The 18,623-nt window shown below is 31.1% G+C and overlaps 1 protein-coding gene across 1 annotated transcript; it reads left to right on the top strand.

Moving 5' to 3' along the window:
- The first annotated feature begins 9,365 nt into the window (after positions 1–9,365).
- Positions 9,366–17,341, top strand: LOC112736778 (protein SEMI-ROLLED LEAF 2). Its single transcript, XM_025786370.3, has 20 exons — positions 9,366–9,779; positions 10,045–10,237; positions 10,600–10,674; positions 10,906–11,021; positions 11,262–11,376; positions 11,637–11,765; positions 12,125–12,172; positions 12,426–12,523; positions 12,616–12,812; positions 12,934–13,226; positions 13,297–13,446; positions 13,535–13,858; positions 14,091–14,240; positions 14,355–14,430; positions 14,982–15,109; positions 15,251–15,445; positions 15,797–15,937; positions 16,021–16,149; positions 16,251–16,457; positions 16,913–17,341. The coding sequence occupies exons 2-20, from the start codon at positions 10,100–10,102 to the stop codon at positions 17,057–17,059; spliced, it is 2,856 nt and encodes a 951-aa protein (XP_025642155.1). The 5' UTR covers positions 9,366–9,779; positions 10,045–10,099; the 3' UTR covers positions 17,060–17,341.
- The last annotated feature ends 1,282 nt before the right edge of the window (positions 17,342–18,623 follow it).

Raw genomic sequence — 18,623 nt, 5'->3', positions numbered from 1 at the left:
TTCATACAAAAACCAGCGTACTAATTTATTATTATTATTATTATTATTATTATTATTATTATTATTATTATTATTATTATCCAAACAGCCTATATACTAATTTTATTATTATTATTATTCAAACAACATACATACTAATTTTATTATTATTATTATTATTGTTATTATTATTATTATTCATATATACCAGGTTTACTAATTTATTATTATTATTATTATTATTATTATTATTATTAGTAGTAGTAGGTAACACAGTACAAAATCTAATTTTAGTTATTATTAATATATTGTGTAATTTTGACTGAATTAAAATTCAATTGTTAATAATCATAAATAAAATAATTAATAAAATTTTTATTACTAATCATAATAATTAATTAAATTTAATTACTAATACTGATAATAACAACAACAATATATTAATATCTTCCTATTCTAATCTAATATATACAGATCTCATTTTTTTTCCTTTATTCATTATTTTTTACAAACATTTATTTTTTCTTTTCTTTTTAAATAATATACATAAAAAAAAATCCAGTTCAGTTCATGAGCACCGGTTCACACATGAGGATCTCCATACATATATACATACAAAGTTTATTCCTATTTTTATTTCTATTTCTAACCACCTAATAATAAAATTATACATACATGTTTAATTTCTAATTTCTACCTAGTGCCATTATAATATATACTGTTAATAAAATCTAAAATTATCACTATTATTATCATTAAATAACATTATTAAAAAATAAAAACTTACATAATTTGGATCTCCAAGATAATTAACAATGTGAAGCTCCGGTTGATTTACTTTCTTGGTTTTTCTTTTTTTGGCATTTTTCTTCAATTTTTTCAAGGAGGTAATAGTGGTCCAACAATGATGAAATGGTGGGGTTGAGTGGGGTTGAGAGTAAGCAGAAAGGGAAAGTTGTTGTTGAGAGTGAAAAAGAGAGAGTGTGAGAGGATGAAAGAGATAGGGGTATCCGGTTTTGAGAGGGTAAAAATGCATAGGGAGTCACGGGCCAGCTGCATGCGCGACGCGTGGCAAGGGGGTCACCAATCGGTGCCACCGATTTGCGCACCTGCCCCTCCCTGAAATCGGTCCCACCGATTTCCGTCTCCCCCGTCGGTGCCACCGATTTCTTCTACAACGCCGTCACATCTCCGTCAAACACCCCAAAACCCCATAACGCTGCTAAACACCACCTTCTCTCCCATATCAAAATTAAAAAACTCGTAATCCTTTAATATTGGAAGTTAAGGTGTTTTACAAAATTTTGGGGGCTATAGAATTCGCAGAGTGCGAATTGCCAAATCAATTTATTTTTAATTTATAAAGACAATACACAGACTGCGTATTGTATTATTTTAATATTAAATTACAATACGCAGATTACGTATTGTATTATTTTAATATTAAATTACAATACGCAGTCTGCGTATTGTAAATACACAGTTTGCGTATTGTCATTACAATACGTGTTCTGCGTATTGTGTTTGTCCAGAACAGCGCCCCGATAACACTGTAAAACTCTATTTTTTATCATTAACGTAAAACTCATTTTCCTCTTCCATATTAAAATAAAAAATCCAAATTAATGTCTGTGCCACTCGATCCTCTCAATTTTTTAATTTTTTTAACATTTGAAAGAATAAGATGTGATCTTTTATCTTTAATTTTATAAGTAAGACTAAAAATAAATATGAGAGAGAACAATAAAAAATTAAATTAAACAATTGACACCATCCAACTTTTTTTTCACTAGAAAAAATTTGCTCCCATGCCACTCCATAAACATCTAAATTTTCGAAAATTTAAAAATATATTTAAGTTTTGACTTTTTTACAAATTGGAGTCACGTCCACGAACATTTAAGTAACGTTTAGTTGATATCCATATCTCATTACACATTCTACTCTTTAGTTTGGTGAGACATATATTTTTAAAAGACACAAATAGACACGGAGATATTAAATTTGTATACCTCCAATTTAGTGAAATACCGAAACATAATTTGTGAGACACTAATTTTTTACTCTTTTACCCTTATTTAATTTTTAAATTTTATCTTCTTATCTCTCCAAATCTTTCTTTTTCTTCTATCTCTTTTAGATGCTATAACCAAATTGACCTTCTTGTTTTTTTTAAGAAAAAATTGTACATTTAATTTTTTATTTATTTGAATTTTGATTAATCTTTGATAAATTTTTGTCTTTGGTTTTTTTATTTTTTTATAAAAAAATTCTATTTTAATATTTGAATGATAATTTAAGATGATATTAGAAGAAATAAAAAATACTGAAAGAAATAAAATTCAATGGTAATGACATGTAGTGTTTGGAGTGATGGATGTGAAGCGGTTGTGGTTGAATGAGCAGTAATTTAATCTTTTTCAAATATTTGTGTGTCTGGTTCATTATTTTTGTCCAACACAATATATAAACATAAATATTATATATATATATTTATATATATATTTTTTTTAATGTCTGTATCTTTGTGTCTATATCTCATTCTATACATAAACCAAACGAAGCCTTAAGTCTTGAAGATTTAAAAATATATTTAAATCCTTGACTTTTTCAAAATTTGCACACATTGATTTATGGGTCTAATTTGTCTTATTTTAAAAACTCTCTCACGTGTGTATCTGTATTAATCAAGTCAGTACAACAGGAATCACGTTTGATTTTATCGTTAGATCTAACAGATCTAAGTGAATATGAGGAATCAATATATCCAAATTTAAAAAAATTAGGAACTTAAATATATTTTTAAATCTTCAAAAATTTAAATGTCTGTAAATCAAAAAGTCAAAAATTTATTTGTTCTTTTTTCTACAAAAAATATTATTGAATTAGGTAATTAAACTAAATTAACTAAAATAATATGTATTTACCTCTCTAGTGACCCAAATGTGTGACTATCAAAATCAAACTGACCAACTGAAAATGAGCATTCAAATACTACGAACTTATTATTTTGGTGCAATACTTTTTTTTTTATCAAAGATAGAAAAGTTCGAATCCTGCGACTTTTTAGATGAATACGAAGAGACTATGCCATTTGAATTATAATTTATTGACTATTTTAGTGCAATACTATAAGTATAAGATTATTATTAAAAAATAGACGAAATACTCTTTTTACATTAAAAACTATGTCATGAACTCATGATTGGACCATTTGGGCCATAATGGTCTTCTGTAGGTAAAATTGATACTGCTGCTCTTGCCGACCTGCGAGGCCCACTTTGATTATAAGTTTTTGATATTCGGTCCTTCTTGGTCCTTAGTAGCAGGTGTAAGGTTGAGTTTGTCTTTAGGAATAAGACAAAACACTAAGAGTAAGATTTGTATTTTATTTGATAATAAATTAGAATAAATTATAAAAATTTAATTTATTTTTATTTTTTTATTTAAAAAAATTGAAACGAAAAATATAATAATAAAAATATAATTATAAAAAATTAATAAGAATAATAAAAGAAAAAAGAAAAAATAAGTTGTATTCTTTATTAGTGTTTCTGTGTCTTTTCTGTCAGGATGAATACAAAATACACTAATTCAGTATTTCTGGAGTCTAGACACAATGTCTTTATCCATATTTTCTCTGTCAAACACGATTTTGTGTGTCTGTGTTCCTATTTTAGTGTTCTATCTTTGTAAACAAACTTAGCCAAGTGAGCATATCTTTAACCAAGTTAGGTTAGTAGTGGTTAGCACTTAGCTCACAAGTGTTGAGGGTTCGAATCCAGTCTTGTGCATACAACACATTAAAACTTCGATCCATGACGAATTAGTATTTGATATGCCGGGTTGAGAGATATCTTTAGACAGAAAAGAAAAAAAATTGAGCGTATCCTATAAAGTACGGACACTTCGTTGAGTTGTCGTGTCTGCGTATCGGACACATTTTGGATATGACACTCAATGACACTCGTCTGACACGCGTGTCTGCCGTGTTCAACCGTGTCTTAATAAAAAAAAAAAATTTTCGGACACGTCTGGACACACCTAAATACCATAAAGTATCAGCGTGTCCAGTCTTATTTTTAATATATATTCTTAAAATAATTTTAGATATAGTATATATTTTTAATTATTAAAAAAAAATTTAAATACTTGATATAATTAAAATAAGACATTAAAAATAATTTAAAAATTTAATTTATATTTTAATATCAATAAAATATCAAATTATCATTACAATTTATCTAAAAAATACTTTATATTTTATATGTATGCGTGTCCCCATATCATGTAAGATTTTAAAATTCGCGTGTCGACGTGTCCCGTGTCATGTCGTGTCCCGTATTCATGTCAGTGTCCAATGCATCGAGCGTATCTGTGGTACATTATGATTAATGACAAAAAAATAAAAAATAAATATGCATTTCTCTTAAAAAAATTTAATTTAAATTAAATATTATGAGTTCAAATATTTTACAAATGAGTTCAAACCATTTTCTCAAACCATCTTAAAACTACATATATAATCTTTTTCCATCATTATTATCTGCCAACCAAATTATGCTTATAAATACATATCTCCCAAACTAACTTCAACATTGGTGATATCTCATTCTTTCTCGACCAAACATTATTAAGCTTAAGCTTTTCCTCAACAAAGTTATATATCACTGTCAACATAGACATGGACTTGTCTCAAATTTATGACAATCTTTTCCCATTAATTAGTATCCAACAGCCTACCTAGAACAAACTACTATGGAACCCTTAAATTTTTCGACGTGCTAGAAAATTATAAAAAATAATTTAGCACCGAGGTTTTATAATTACTCAATCTGATGAAACCTATTTCCTTCTCATCAAATAATATTGCATTAAAAATCTCAAAATAAAATAAAATAAAAATTGCTCTTCTCTCATCAAGACTTCTTGGATAGCATCAAAGAATTTGAAAGACTACCCAATGATTTGAGTTGAAATTAAGAGGTATAAAAATGTCAAACAAATGTGGATAAGATCATTTTCTGCCATCATATATTCAATTTAGATTAGTAGAAATTCAATCGTATTTAAAAACAAGACGCTTTCAAAAAGTGACATTATTATTAGTATGTAGGAGATTATTATATTCTACTGTGAAGCCAGTCATAATATAGAAAAGACTAGGTATGATTTTTTTTTTTTTTTAAACTCTTTTCAAGTGTATATTTTGTTGATTTTCTTTTACGTATTGAACTACGTTGAACTCCACTAATAGTGGTATTATTATTTAAAAAAAAAAAAAAAAAAACTTCTTTTACTCCTCTATTGAGAAAGACTGAAAGAGTTAATTACTTAAGAGTAGCGGTGTTATCGGTTCGGTTTGGTTTCTACAGATACACAACCGTTTGGTTTATTACTTTTACAACAATCGAACCGAACTGAACCGAACCAACAGCGGTTTGATTCAGTCAGTTTTTTGGTTTTTAATTTCTAATGAGCAAAATATGAATCACAATAATTAGAGGTTTAAAATAGTCAATAAACTGAAATAATAAGAGTAAAACATTGAAATGGTTAGGGGTTGAAAATTTTTGTTGTTAGGTTAAAAGTTTAAATGGTTAAAACATTGAAATGGATGTATATCTTCGGTTCGGTTTGGTTCGGTTCGATTTCTATCAACTAATTGAAAACCGAACCGAACCGATCAGTTTTATCAGGAAACCCAAAAAAAAAATCAATTTTTTCGGTTTTTTAATCGGTTATAATTTTCGGTTCGATTTATAGTAATTTTCGGTCCGATTCGATAACTTACACCCCTACTTATTAAGAGTATTTTTGGCACTTTGCTTGTATTGCTTTGGCCAAAAAGCTTAATTCATATCCAAGCTAGAGAATAAAGCTAAGCTAGGCATGGACAACGAACACATAAAAGTATGTTATATTATTTTGGGATGCATGCATAACTTTGCCAACACACAATCAATACCTCAATTTTCTTTTACTTGGTAATGTCACTTTTTTCAAGTGATTTAACATGCACATGATTAACGAGTTAGTGATAGTAAAAGGGAAAAGATCGAATTAATGAAAAGCATAAATTGACAATATTATGAGCGGTGTCTTCAACCACTTTAGTTAGGGGAAAAAATGTGCAGTAGTAGATTACCAAACATATGTATAAATTAAAGCATACTAAACAATCTAGGCCATGTAATATGTTTTTGTAGATAACCAAACAAGTGAAATAACCCTCTATTGTAATTTCTTTAACAATTATATTACTAATATTTAGATCATTTTACATAGACATAAACATATACATAAATTTTTTTTTTTTCTAAAATATCTTTGGACAAATCTAAGAACTAATCCGTTGATATTCAATACAGATTGCTAAATATACAAGGGAGAATTCAAACTCCTAACACTTATTTAAACAAACGAGTGAACTGACCACCTGACCAACCTAATTTATTTTATAGAAATTATATAATTATAATTATTTTTACTACTTTTTTCTAATTTTCTCAGTGTTATTTTTTCAATTACATTCAAATATGTCAAGGTGTATATATATACGGCTATATATAGAGAGTAGGGGTGTATCTAGTCCGATCCAGTTCGGATTCGAACACTTTCAGGATTAATTTGATGTAATTTTACTAGGTTTACGATCGGGTAAGATCTCAAAAATAGATTCGGTCATTATTTAGGACCGGGTTTAGGTTAGGGTCAAGGCGAATCTGGCTTCATCCAACCCATGTGCACCTTAAGGAGATTAAAAAAGGTATATATGTTTTAAATTAATTATAATATTATGTTATATTAATTATAAGTTTATTGTTTTATTTTTAATCATACTTGTAGAATTAAAAAATAGATAAAGGAAGTATGAAATTATATTTTATGGACAATTCAAGTTTAAATATGGATATCATTAACATCTCGATAACAAGTATATTTTTTTCTTCTTTATAATTAAGTGCATCATAACTTTTTGACATAAAGTTTATCAAGACTCAGACTTCACCGATTTCGACCTGATTTCAGTGTGACCCAAAAGTAGTAAGATTTCTCTGGATCTAAAATTGTATAAGAGTCTAAAAAATAGACTCGATTATTATTTAGAGTTGGGCCATAATCCATGTGAATCCGGCTTCACCCAACTCATGTATACCAGTAATAAAGAGCAATAAACAATATTTAAAAAAAAAGCAATAAATTAGGAAAAGTACCAAAACAAGGAAGATTAAACAAGAGACAATTAGCATATGCTCTTGATTTGATTAAAACGAGGGATATAACAAACAAGACCAAGTATTTGGAGCAACATCCACACCAATTTGCCAATTGCCTCTCATATTGCTTAATTAAGGATATGCTTTTGTTTTATTGGTTTGTCGTTTTCTTGTTCATCATTTCCACCAATTATGGCCGTCTAAATAGGTAAAAAACAAAGATCATGCAATAATATATTAATTTCCCTAATCATAAACTTACACAAAATCATGCAAGTTTAGAGCGTTAAGTTTGGAAGGAAAAAGGTGGTCAAAAAAGAGAGAGAAAGAAAGAAAGGAAAGCAAACATTTTCCTTTACATAATCCAATCAAGCTTCGTACCGTTGGAGCTTTTTGTAGTGGCGCTATTATTACCGTCCCAATAGATGAAAGAAAGAAAAAGAAAAACGGAAGTAATAATAAAAATTATTTCAGAACTAAAAAGCAATTTAACTTATAATGCATTACTTATTTACAACTAAAAACTAAAAAAATTCCATTCATACTACTATCAATTATATTGAAGAAAAAAAAATTGAAATCCAATTTATTATATTTTGTACAAACATAACTCTGTTATTATTATTATTATTATTATTATTATTATTATTATTATTATTATTATTTAGTTTTTTTCTTTTAAATTTGTCCATATCAAATAAACACTCTCACTAATTCTTTCAATTCAATGAAACGAAAAATAATTCTTCAGAAAAAGTTTCTCTTTCCCAAAAAATTTATAGTGCTTAGAGTTTGGATTTTTATTTTTAATATTTTATATTTTTACTATTTTATTCACAAAATATAAAAAAATACTGAAAATAAAAATAAAAAATTCAAACCAAACGCAAAAAGGACAGCCATTTTTGTTGTTAATATTTGGGTGATATTATATTTTTTATACTTTTATCAAATTTTTACATACAAATTTTTTTTTGAGTGGTACACATATAAATTAATATATTTTGTAAACAAATTGAATAAATAAAATCTAAAAATATTATTTTGACCCATATATATAATCCATGCTTGTTAGTTGTTAATTCCCACGTTGGCTATGAGCATATATACCTAATCATTAACGCGGAAACGATGACCCGGTGGAATCAATCAATCAACTATGTTTATCAAGTAGCAACGTAAACTTTCAATCTTTCAGATTAATCTTTACAATATTTACTGTTAATTTTTTTTTATTCTTGTGATGATATCTTCAGATCTAAAATTAATATGTTACAGAATAAAATTTTATTAAACAAGATTAAAATTTCTATGATTTGCTTAAGCAGAAACCACTCAACTAAATCAAATTAATTTATTTTAAGAGATAACTGATTTTTTAGAGATAATTCAATTTAGTCTTTTAATTTGTATATAGGTCTCAATTTAGTTCCTAAAATTTTAATTGTCTCTATTTTTTGGTTTGCAGCAGGGTATCCATCAGGCCGGAAGCCCAATGACTAATCCCTCGGGTACTGCAGAGGCACACAAAGTGGGCGACCCTCCCAAACAAGCAAGCTCCATTCCCATCCTCCCGTGAGTATCGAACCCGGAAGAGATGGTTAAGGGACACAGACCCTCATCTATCTGTGCCAACTTGCGTTGGTTCAATTGTCTCTATTTAATTCTCAAATTTTGCAAATGTGATTCACGTTAATTCCAAGACTAATTTTCGACGCATAAACATTAACAGAACGTTGATATGGACAACCAAATACCACGTCGGTAAAACAACATAATTTTTGTTTTAGCACTCCAATAGTCCAAAAACACATCATAAGTGGTATTTATTACAAGTTTTTCTTCTAAAACAAGTGATTCGGTATCATTTTGGACCATTTAAGCGCTAAAACTATAACGACGTCATTTTACAAGTTACAACATGACATTTGGTTGTTCATGTTAGTATTTTATTAATGTTTTTGTGCCGAAAATTGTTCTAAAAGATTAATGTGAGTTATATTTGTAAAATTTGGAGACTAAAAAAAAATAATTAAAATTTTAGAGACTAAATTAAAATATGTATACAAACTTAAAGACAAAATTGAGTATTAACTAGATTTTTTTGGCAGGTTTTCTTAGCACATGATTAATTATAGTATCACAATGATGGTTTAATTTAACAGTGGTAACTGCTAAGCGGTAACAGAGAAACGTTTTTGTTGCCGCAGAAATAAGAGAAGGACATAACACAAAACTATTGCCTAATATTTTCGTAACGGCATTTAATTGTGGCACACACTCTCTGCGCTGAACACACCACACAGCCTGTCGAAGACGAACGAACACTTCAACCTTCTCTTTCACTTCTTCCGACCCCATTCCCATTACTCCCAACTACATTCAATTACGTACTCCTTCTCTTTCCATTTTTCACTTTCCCTCCTTCTTCTAATCTCTTCCAATTTTGATTCTGAATACCTGACTCTATTACGCGCTTATCAAATTAGTTTCCGAGTTTGATTATATAGTCCAGATCGTGATCCGACGGAGAATCTTGATTCTGCAACGAAGATAAATCTCTTTTGTTTCGATTTTTAGGTGAGTGAGTCAATGTAGCTTAGCTTAGCTTCCGATTTTCATCCATTGTTTTGGTTTCATTTGTTTATGTCGGAATACAGCTGGATTTTGACTTGGTTTTTTAATTCTTAGTGTAATTTGTGCAAAATTGTAATTGTTGTAACGGTGATGAACAGATATTTCAGTGATTTTTTAAAATTCTTTTAAGTTCTGATTATTTGTATGTACTATGTAGTAGTGAAAGTTAAATTATGGAGGAAAATTTTGATGTGAAAATGTTTTTCAGGTGAGAAAATTGGGTGTGTGTGAAGTGTGAAGTCTGATTCCAATTTCATAGCAAAATGGGGGTTATGTCTAGGCGGGTTGTGCCTGCTTGTGGTAATCTATGTTGTGTTGTTTGTCCTGCTATGAGGGCGAGCTCAAGGCAACCTGTGAAACGATACAAGAAGTTGCTAGCGGATATTTTCCCGCGGAATCAGGTGACATTTTCGGCTCATGTTAATGTTTTTATGCCATTTTCACTTCAGGTACTATGCTTTTTGGTTTGTTAGTTTGGAATGAGCATAGTTTTAGATTGCTTTGCGGTTGCGGTTACATTGTGATTACTCCTATAGTTGAAAAATATGTTTACAATTTCTGTCATGATGTGGTTGCCTTGATTGCCACATCTATTTCAGGTCATTGTTTAAAACCATGGTTATGAGAAGTTTGTTTCATATTCTAGAGAATTTTATTAGAATAGATGTTTGTGTTTCGAATGTTTTGTAGCTACTCTCAACCCTTTGTCTCTTATATGCACTTCCCATGATCTGATGTGCATGATCGTTACTGTGTTTGGCAGGAGGCTGAGCTTAATGATAGAAAAATTGGAAAGCTATGCGAGTATGCTTCTAAGAATCCATTAAGAATTCCTAAGGTAATATTATTCTTTGTCACTGCCATGTTCAATTGTATAATGTAATCATGACGAATTATGGCAGTTTAGCTAGCTATTCTCTTTAGTCTTTAATAGTTGTTTGTCTTGATATTTAATATGCTAATGTGGTGGAACGATATCTTAGATCATTGACCAAGTCTGAAGTTATTATTTTGGGGGTCAGAATATTGTACTTGCTTCAATCTAAGTTTCTCTGTTATATCTTTGCAGATAACTGAGAATTTGGAGCAAAGATGTTATAAGGATTTGCGTAATGAAATGTTTGGTTCAGTTAAAGTTGTCTTGTGCATATACAGGAAATTCTTATCGTCATGTAAGGAGCAGATGTAAGTTCAGTGGCACATATATAGTAATTAAACTAATTGTCATTATTCTGATAAATTCCCTCCTAATGAGTGGTTTTACTTTTTTAGTTTGCCAAATGTTTTGAACCAGTCTCAGACAGCCAATTTTTGCTGTACTATAAAGCTTTGGTTCATTTGATTTTGATTGTTGGATTGCCACTTCATTCTATTTCAAATAATCAGAATATGTAATAGTATGCAAGTGATACTCCTATTTTGCAGGCCACTATATGCCAGTAGTTTATTAGCGATAATTCGAACTCTTCTGGAACAGTCTCGAACAGATGAAATCAGGATATTAGGCTGCAACACTCTTGTTGATTTTATAGAATGCCAGGTATTTGGTTATTAAACCTTTCTTAGGGTTAACATCACTGTATGATTGGTTCCGTGGATACCGTGCAGCGATCTGCAATCCCTTTGAAAAGTATCTGTGTGGAAGTTAATTTTGGTGGTAAAAGTGGTACCCCTTAGCTCAAAAAGAAAAACCAGAGTTCTTTCTATAGATATTGCATGTTTTAGCCCTATGTATATATATTTGCTTTCTTTTCTAAACGGAACAATTTTTGTATCTCTGACTTTTTGAGTTAAAAATAGACAGATGGTACGTACGTGTTCAACTTAGAGGGTTTTATACTTAAACTATGCCAATTGGCTCAAGAAGTGGGCGAAGATGAACGAGCTCTGCATCTACGTTCAGCAGGACTACAAGCTCTATCCTATATGGTACTGCTCCTTGCTTTGGTTCTTCCTTTGCTTCTGGAAATTGCTTAATTCTTGTTCCGTTCCCATAGTTCGATATATTTAGGACTGTTCTTCATAAAATACACACAAGAAAATTTATTAAAGATATAGTAGCACACAAAAGAAACACACCCCTTAACTATTTTTTATGCACACAACTCTTTGTGGAGGAGTAGGACATATTTGGGGTGAACTTATGGTTATAAGAGGGAGCCATTTAAATCATTTGAGTTAGTTATTCATGCCTGAATACCATTTGGTACCCTTTTGGTAGTTCCCTAAGGTCATTTGTACCATCCCATGTTCATACATTTTTCTCTTCCCTATGTTTCCATGTCTAGGTGCGTTTCATGGGTGAGCACTCACATCTTTCCATGGATTTCGATGATGTGAGTATATTTTCCATACTTTGACTCTTGGCTATTGCTCAATGATACAAACAGTTATATACGAGAAAGGAATGTTGTCTTCAACATTGTGATTCAGTTTGTCATTTATTTATTTTCTAAACTTCCAACCAAAACTTGCCTATTGAATTTCAAGATTACCTTGGACTCGCTGCAACAGCTTTTGTTTTTTCCTCCCTTCAATCAGATGACTTCCTGTCTTGTTTCTTGTTTGGGTGGTTGGCTTATATAATAGATTATATCAGTGACTTTGGAGAATTACATGAATCATCAATCTAACTCCAACAATGTCAAGGAAGATAACCTGAATTCAGTGTTCCTGGACTCAATGCTGTATGTTTATTTTACTCTTCTTTCTCCATCCTTGATCATGGTTCCAGCATTCATGAATCCAAACATCCGTTGTGCGCTCACTTCTTTTACAGGGACACTGCAAGAGATCCTACGTATTGGTCAAAGGTTTGCTTGTATAATATGGTCAAAGTGGCGAGGGAGGCTACAACTTTGCGGCGTTTCCTTGAACCTGTCTTTCATAACTTTGATATCGAAAACCAATGGCCATCTGAAAATGGCACTGCATCTTCTGTTTTGATGTATTTACAATCGCTATTAGAAGAATCAGGTAGCCTACAACATTTAGTGATATAAATATAATTTCCAAAGGAATGACCCCTCCCCCCCCCCCCCCCTTTTTTTTTTCTTTCGCTGCCTTTCCATGTATTGATTCACTTTCTACACACCAGGAGACAACTCCCATCTTCTCTTGTCCATTTTGGTTAAACACTTGGATCATAAGAATGTTGCCAAGCAGCCTATCGTTAAGACGAATATTGTTAACACCATAACACAGCTTGCACAGAATATGAAGCAACACGCTTCTGTGGCAACAATCGGCGCAATATCTGACCTCGTTAAACATTTAAGGAGGTGCCTACAAAATTCAGCTGAAGCTTCCTGCATTGGAAATGATGGGTATAAGTTGAATGCTGAACTCCAATCGGCCCTAGAAATGTGTATATTACAACTTTCTAAAAAGGTATGCACAGCTTTTTGTTTTATCTTTCAAAACTCATGCTACTTCTACTATAACGCTTCGAGCACTACAGGTTGGGGATGTAGGACCTATTCTTGATTTGTTAGCTGTGGTGTTAGAGAATATCTCAAATAATACCATTATAGCAAGGACAACTATCTCTGCTGTTTATCAAACTGCAAAATTAATCACATCCATTCCTAATGTATCATATCACAAGAAGGCAAGTATTTTTAGTTTGACTGGAAATAAGCTTTTTCACATGCTTATCTCATGTAAGAATAAAAACTTTTGTTTACTTACTATTCCAGGCCTTCCCTGATGCCTTGTTTCATCAATTGCTTCTAGCGATGGCTCACCCTGACCATGAAACACGAATTGGGGCACATAGCGTCTTCTCTATAGTACTTATGCCATCCGTGTTTTCTTCCCAACTAGACCAGAAAAAGAAGATAGTTCACATTCACAAGGTTTCAAGGGAAGGTTTCTCCATTCAGAATGACGGCTTTTCGGGAGAAGAACACGTGAATGGAAAACCTGCGGAAGGAAATACGGTAGCAGGTTTCAGTGGGAAATTTGTAGTTCATCCGCATTGTGATTACAGCTTTTCTAGTGCTCTAACCAATGGAAAAGATGTATGCATTTCTTACTTAACATTTTTAATTCTACTAGTAGACATTAAACCCACCCGTCTTTTGAATCACATAGTTACACTAGTAGACACAAATATTGATTTCAGATATATAAGTATGTGATTCAGTTAGTTTGATTTGTCTTTTCTTCTTTATCCTATCACAGCTATTTTCTCTATCCTGCAATTCCTAATAAAAGATTGTATGTCTTAGACTCTTACTCTTTATTTTTCAGGAGCTTAGTTCTTTCCGATTAAGCAGCCACCAAGTGAGTCTCTTGCTTTCTTTAATCTGGGTTCAGGCAACATCTGCGGAAAATGGCCCTGCAAATTTTGAGGCAATGGCTCACACTTATAGCATTGTTTTATTGTTCACTCGTTCTAAGGTGAGATTGGTACAAAGCAAATGCATTTTTTTAAATTTGTAATCCGCAGTACTTTGTCAAATCTTAAATAATTAATTTTTCCAAAGTCATAATGATGTGCATGTCTTTCCACAGACATCTGGTCACATGGCTCTAGTAAGATGTTTCCAACTGGCATTCTCGCTCAGAAGCATCTCTTTGGATACTGAAGGTTAGTTGAATGTATGATTTTTTTCCCCTTGTCATATTGATGTGCTGCCTTTGTCCAATTCTTTACTATATCCTCTTGATTTGGAGTAATCCTTAGGTTGCCGATGTTAATGAGTAAGCCTCAGACTTCTATCTGATTTCCTGTTCTAGAACACAGAAGTCATATTATAAGCAACACATTTCATATTCCTTAGCAATTGAAAATTCTTGTTTAAGATCCATTTAATTTTATTTGAATTTGATTTTTTCTGTTTATAAAGAATACTATTGATTATCGGTTTGCATAAAAAGGTATTCTAGCATGTATGGTACTAAGTACTCACCTTTCATAATTACAAGAGCCTGTTGGATTTGCTGATCTTTGTTTTACTTACAAAAGCAAGTGCAAATTTACTTATCTGATTTCCAGAATTTGATCACTTGGTATTTTTTGTGCTGTTCATGTTTATCATTTCATCTTATCAAATTTTTATTGTGGTTGAAACTCCATTGAGATTAGTGATATTTCTGTTGCAAATTTTCTGACATGCTGATTCGTAATTCCTGTTAAAGGAGGTTTACAACCATCTCGCAGGAGGTCTCTTTTTACCTTGGCATCATACATGCTTATATTTTCTGCAAGGGCTGGAAGCTTCCCTGAACTAATTCCAAAAGTTAAAGCATCCCTGACAGAATCTACAGTTAGTTTCTTCTCCTAATCTCTTATCTTGATCCGTATTGGATGTCCTTGTTATATAGCTTCATTTTGAAATATGAGTGCTATAATATCCAAATGTTTTCAACAATGATAAGGTAAACTGATTAAAGTAATCAATGCACAGGTAGATCCTTTTCTTGAATTGGTCGATGATGTCAGGCTGCAAGCTATGTATATAGAACCCGGGAAGGTAGTTTATGGATCTCTGGAAGATGACATTGCGGCTGTGAAGTCGCTATCAGCATTGCAATTGGATGACAAACAGTTGAAAGAGACCGTAAAATCATACTTTCTGACCAAATATTCAAAATTACCAGAGGTAAATATGAATTCATTTTCTTTTGCTTAAATTCAAAGTGGCACTTGTCACTTAGACAAATTAAGTTGTGCCCTACTGTATTTCAGTTTTACATTGTTAAACACATCAACTTCTCAAAAATCACATTAAAGTTGGTTAAATGGTAGATTTTATGCTCAACCAAGTTTTAGATTGTTGAGTTAGTGTCTACTAAACCATTTTTTTTTCTTTTGGGAAAAGATACTTGCAAATATTATAAGGTGTGTGATTGTGTGAAGAACCTGGAACGTTAAAACATAAGTTGCCTTGGAGTTGATTGCCAAGTCAGTAGGAGGTAAATGTAAATAACATGACTTTTTCCATGTTTTCCAGGATGAGTTATCAAGCATAAAGGAGCAACTTCTACAGGGGTTTTCCCCTGATGATGCATATCCATTGGGACCACCGTTGTTTATGGAGACACCACGGCCATGCTCTCCACTTGCTCAGATCGAATTTCCAGATTTTAATGAGGTAAAATCGTTCAAATAGTGTCTGCATTTATGTGGTCGTTTAATATTTTCAATTATTAGTTTTATAATGATTTTGTTCTCTAGATTGTGGCTCCAGTAACTCTGGCCGAAGAAGAGACTGGCCCTGAACGAGGTGGAAGTCAGTCGGATCGCATGTCATCGTTATCTATCCATAACCCTGACATCCTAAGTGTTAATCAACTTTTAGAATCGGTAAAAGTTTATATGCACTTTTATATTTAGGGCTAGTTGATTGGCTATTGATTGTTTATTCTACTGTTAAAGATATGCTAAGAGAATTATCGTATGGGCAGGTTTTGGAAACTGCACGGCAAGTGGCAAGTGTCCCCATCTCTTCAGCTCCAGTACCTTATGACCAAATGAAGAACCAGTGTGAGGCACTTGTTACAGGGAAACAACAGAAGATGTCAGTTCTTCAAAGTTTCAAACACCAGCAAGAGACTAGAGCGCTTGTTCTTTCAAGTGATTATGAAACAAAAGTTCCCCCTCTGTCAACTAAGGTTAGGATGTTTTTACCATAATACAATGCGAAAGAACAAAGTTTTCTTCAGGATCTATTGCTGAATGTTCTCATTAGTGTTTTGGTAGCTTTAGACTATGTGCTTCATTATCAGGATTCACACCCAATGAGAAAACTTTCTATCTATTTAGATGATGCCCTTAACTTAGTATTATTTAAAGTTTCAACCAATGCAATTAATTAAGAGATGATTTATACAAAGTTAATTGAGGTATATGTAGAGGACATGAATATTCTATAGACATTATTCACAACAGGATAATATGGTGTCATGTGATGGATGTAACCGTATCTACTTGGTGGGAAGGTTTTGTTTTTATTGTTGTATAGGTGCAGTAGCCAGTAGGCAAGGCATGTAGTTCATTTATTTGTTTATCGCTGTAATGTGTTGTGTTTTTAATATCAAAATAATTATTTTGTGGCATTGTTGTGTAGACACTGGAGTATTCTGATGTTGATCTGAAGTTAGTGAGTCTGGAGCAATTTCAACCGCGGTATCAAGTTCGCCCTTGTTCATATGATTCTCTGAGGCTACCACCATCTAGCCCATATGACAAGTTCTTGAAAGCTGCTGGATGTTAATAATGGAAGTAGGTTGGAGATAGATTTTGTATGTGTAAACTATATTATATAGAGGTGAGCAACATTCTTTGTTTGTTTTGTTGCTTTTCTCTTCCCTAATCAGTTGTCAAATTTTCATGCAATTTGTTGATGGTAAACTAAGGTGTTTCTTGATTGTATAGTTTAGATGCTTTCTTTGTTTAATCTTCCATGTATCATTTTGTCAGGAATTTTACATATTATTTGTCAATATATAAATTGGTTCATTTTGTATTAATATGTTATAAAATTTGGATTACTCAAGCAAGGCCTATATTATTTGTACTATAGATTTTCTCCTCAATTAAAAACCAAACTTTTGGTTCGAACCTGTGTTATAAATTTAGGTTCGAGTAAAGAATATTTTTTGTCTTTAAAATTTGTTAAAAATTTTAAAAATATCTTTAAGATTTATTTTATTTTAATTTTGTTTAAAAAATTTTCGATTTGTATCAAAGATATTCCTGTTGATTAATTTTTCAAAAAAATTAGGATTAATTCAATAATAATTTCACAAGAACAATCTTTAAAACAAGCAAATTAGATATAATTGTCGTGTATTATTGTTGAATTGATCTTGAAATTTTTGAAAATTTAGCTGTTAAGGGTATATTTGATGCAAATAAAAATTTTTTGAGATAAAATTAAAATAAAATAAAATTTATGATTTTTTATAAATTTTTTATCAAACTTTAGAGACAAAAAATATACTTTTCTATTTAAGTTTTGTCTCTCAAATTTTATTCTAAATTCTATATGCTGTTCCAAAAAAAATGTTTATAATTTAGATTCCTATGGTGGGCTAATTTTTTTTGTTATGGAAGTAGAAGTGGTGATATACCTTAATATTGTAATTTTTGGTGTTTTTCAAAATTGTAGAAAGTACACAAATCGGAGGGTCTGATTTCTGGACTTTTCAAATTTTTTAATTTTTTCTAACACAAATTCGGACGGTCCAATTTGTGTAACTCTCAGAAATTGAACGGCCCGATTTCTATACCTTTACAAATCGGACGGTCCGATTTGTGTACCTTTATAAATTGGACGGTCCGATTTTTGTACCTCTAATAAATCAGACGGTCCGATTTATTCTTCTCTAAAACGATTCCACATTTAAGTATAATACTCCAACAATCCACATTTTAAAAAAACACTACTACCACTCCAATATTAAAAATAAAAAGTTCCCTATAGTGATGTTAGCTAGACCATTTTAATTTTTGCTACATAGGACATAGCTAAATATGAGATACGATGAAAGTCGATTGATATAATATTATGATATCAACATAAAAGATATTGTCCTTAACTAGATGATTTTTTTTTGGTGACTCCTTAACTAGATGATTTAACGAATTAATTATTACGTTCAACAAAAGATATTCTTTAGGAAAAAAAAATTCTCTCAATACTATTTTGGTCATTTTCCATTTTAAAAATGATCGTTTTAAACAACTCATCGTTAAATATTCTTTATTAAAAAAGAAGTATTACACATCCTAATATTTAAACAAATTTTAACTTTTAATTTATTATATTTTATATC

This window comes from Arachis hypogaea, chromosome 13 (genome assembly GCF_003086295.3).
Source record: "Arachis hypogaea cultivar Tifrunner chromosome 13, arahy.Tifrunner.gnm2.J5K5, whole genome shotgun sequence".
In the NCBI taxonomy this organism is placed as follows: domain Eukaryota; kingdom Viridiplantae; phylum Streptophyta; class Magnoliopsida; order Fabales; family Fabaceae; genus Arachis; species Arachis hypogaea.
The sequence above is the reverse complement of the archived record's forward strand: the minus strand, read 5'-3'. Positions and strand labels throughout refer to the sequence as shown.

Excerpts from the sequence above, each read along its gene's own strand:
- LOC112736778 (XM_025786370.3), top strand. The coding sequence starts at position 10,100 with ATGGGGGTTATGTCTAGGCGGGTTGTGCCTGCTTGTGGTAATCTATGT. Across the intron at positions 13,447-13,534 it reads ATGTATCATATCACAAGAAG|GCCTTCCCTGATGCCTTGTT; the intron begins GCAAGTATTTTT and ends TTACTATTCCAG. Across the intron at positions 13,859-14,090 it reads CTCTAACCAATGGAAAAGAT|GAGCTTAGTTCTTTCCGATT; the intron begins GTATGCATTTCT and ends TTTATTTTTCAG.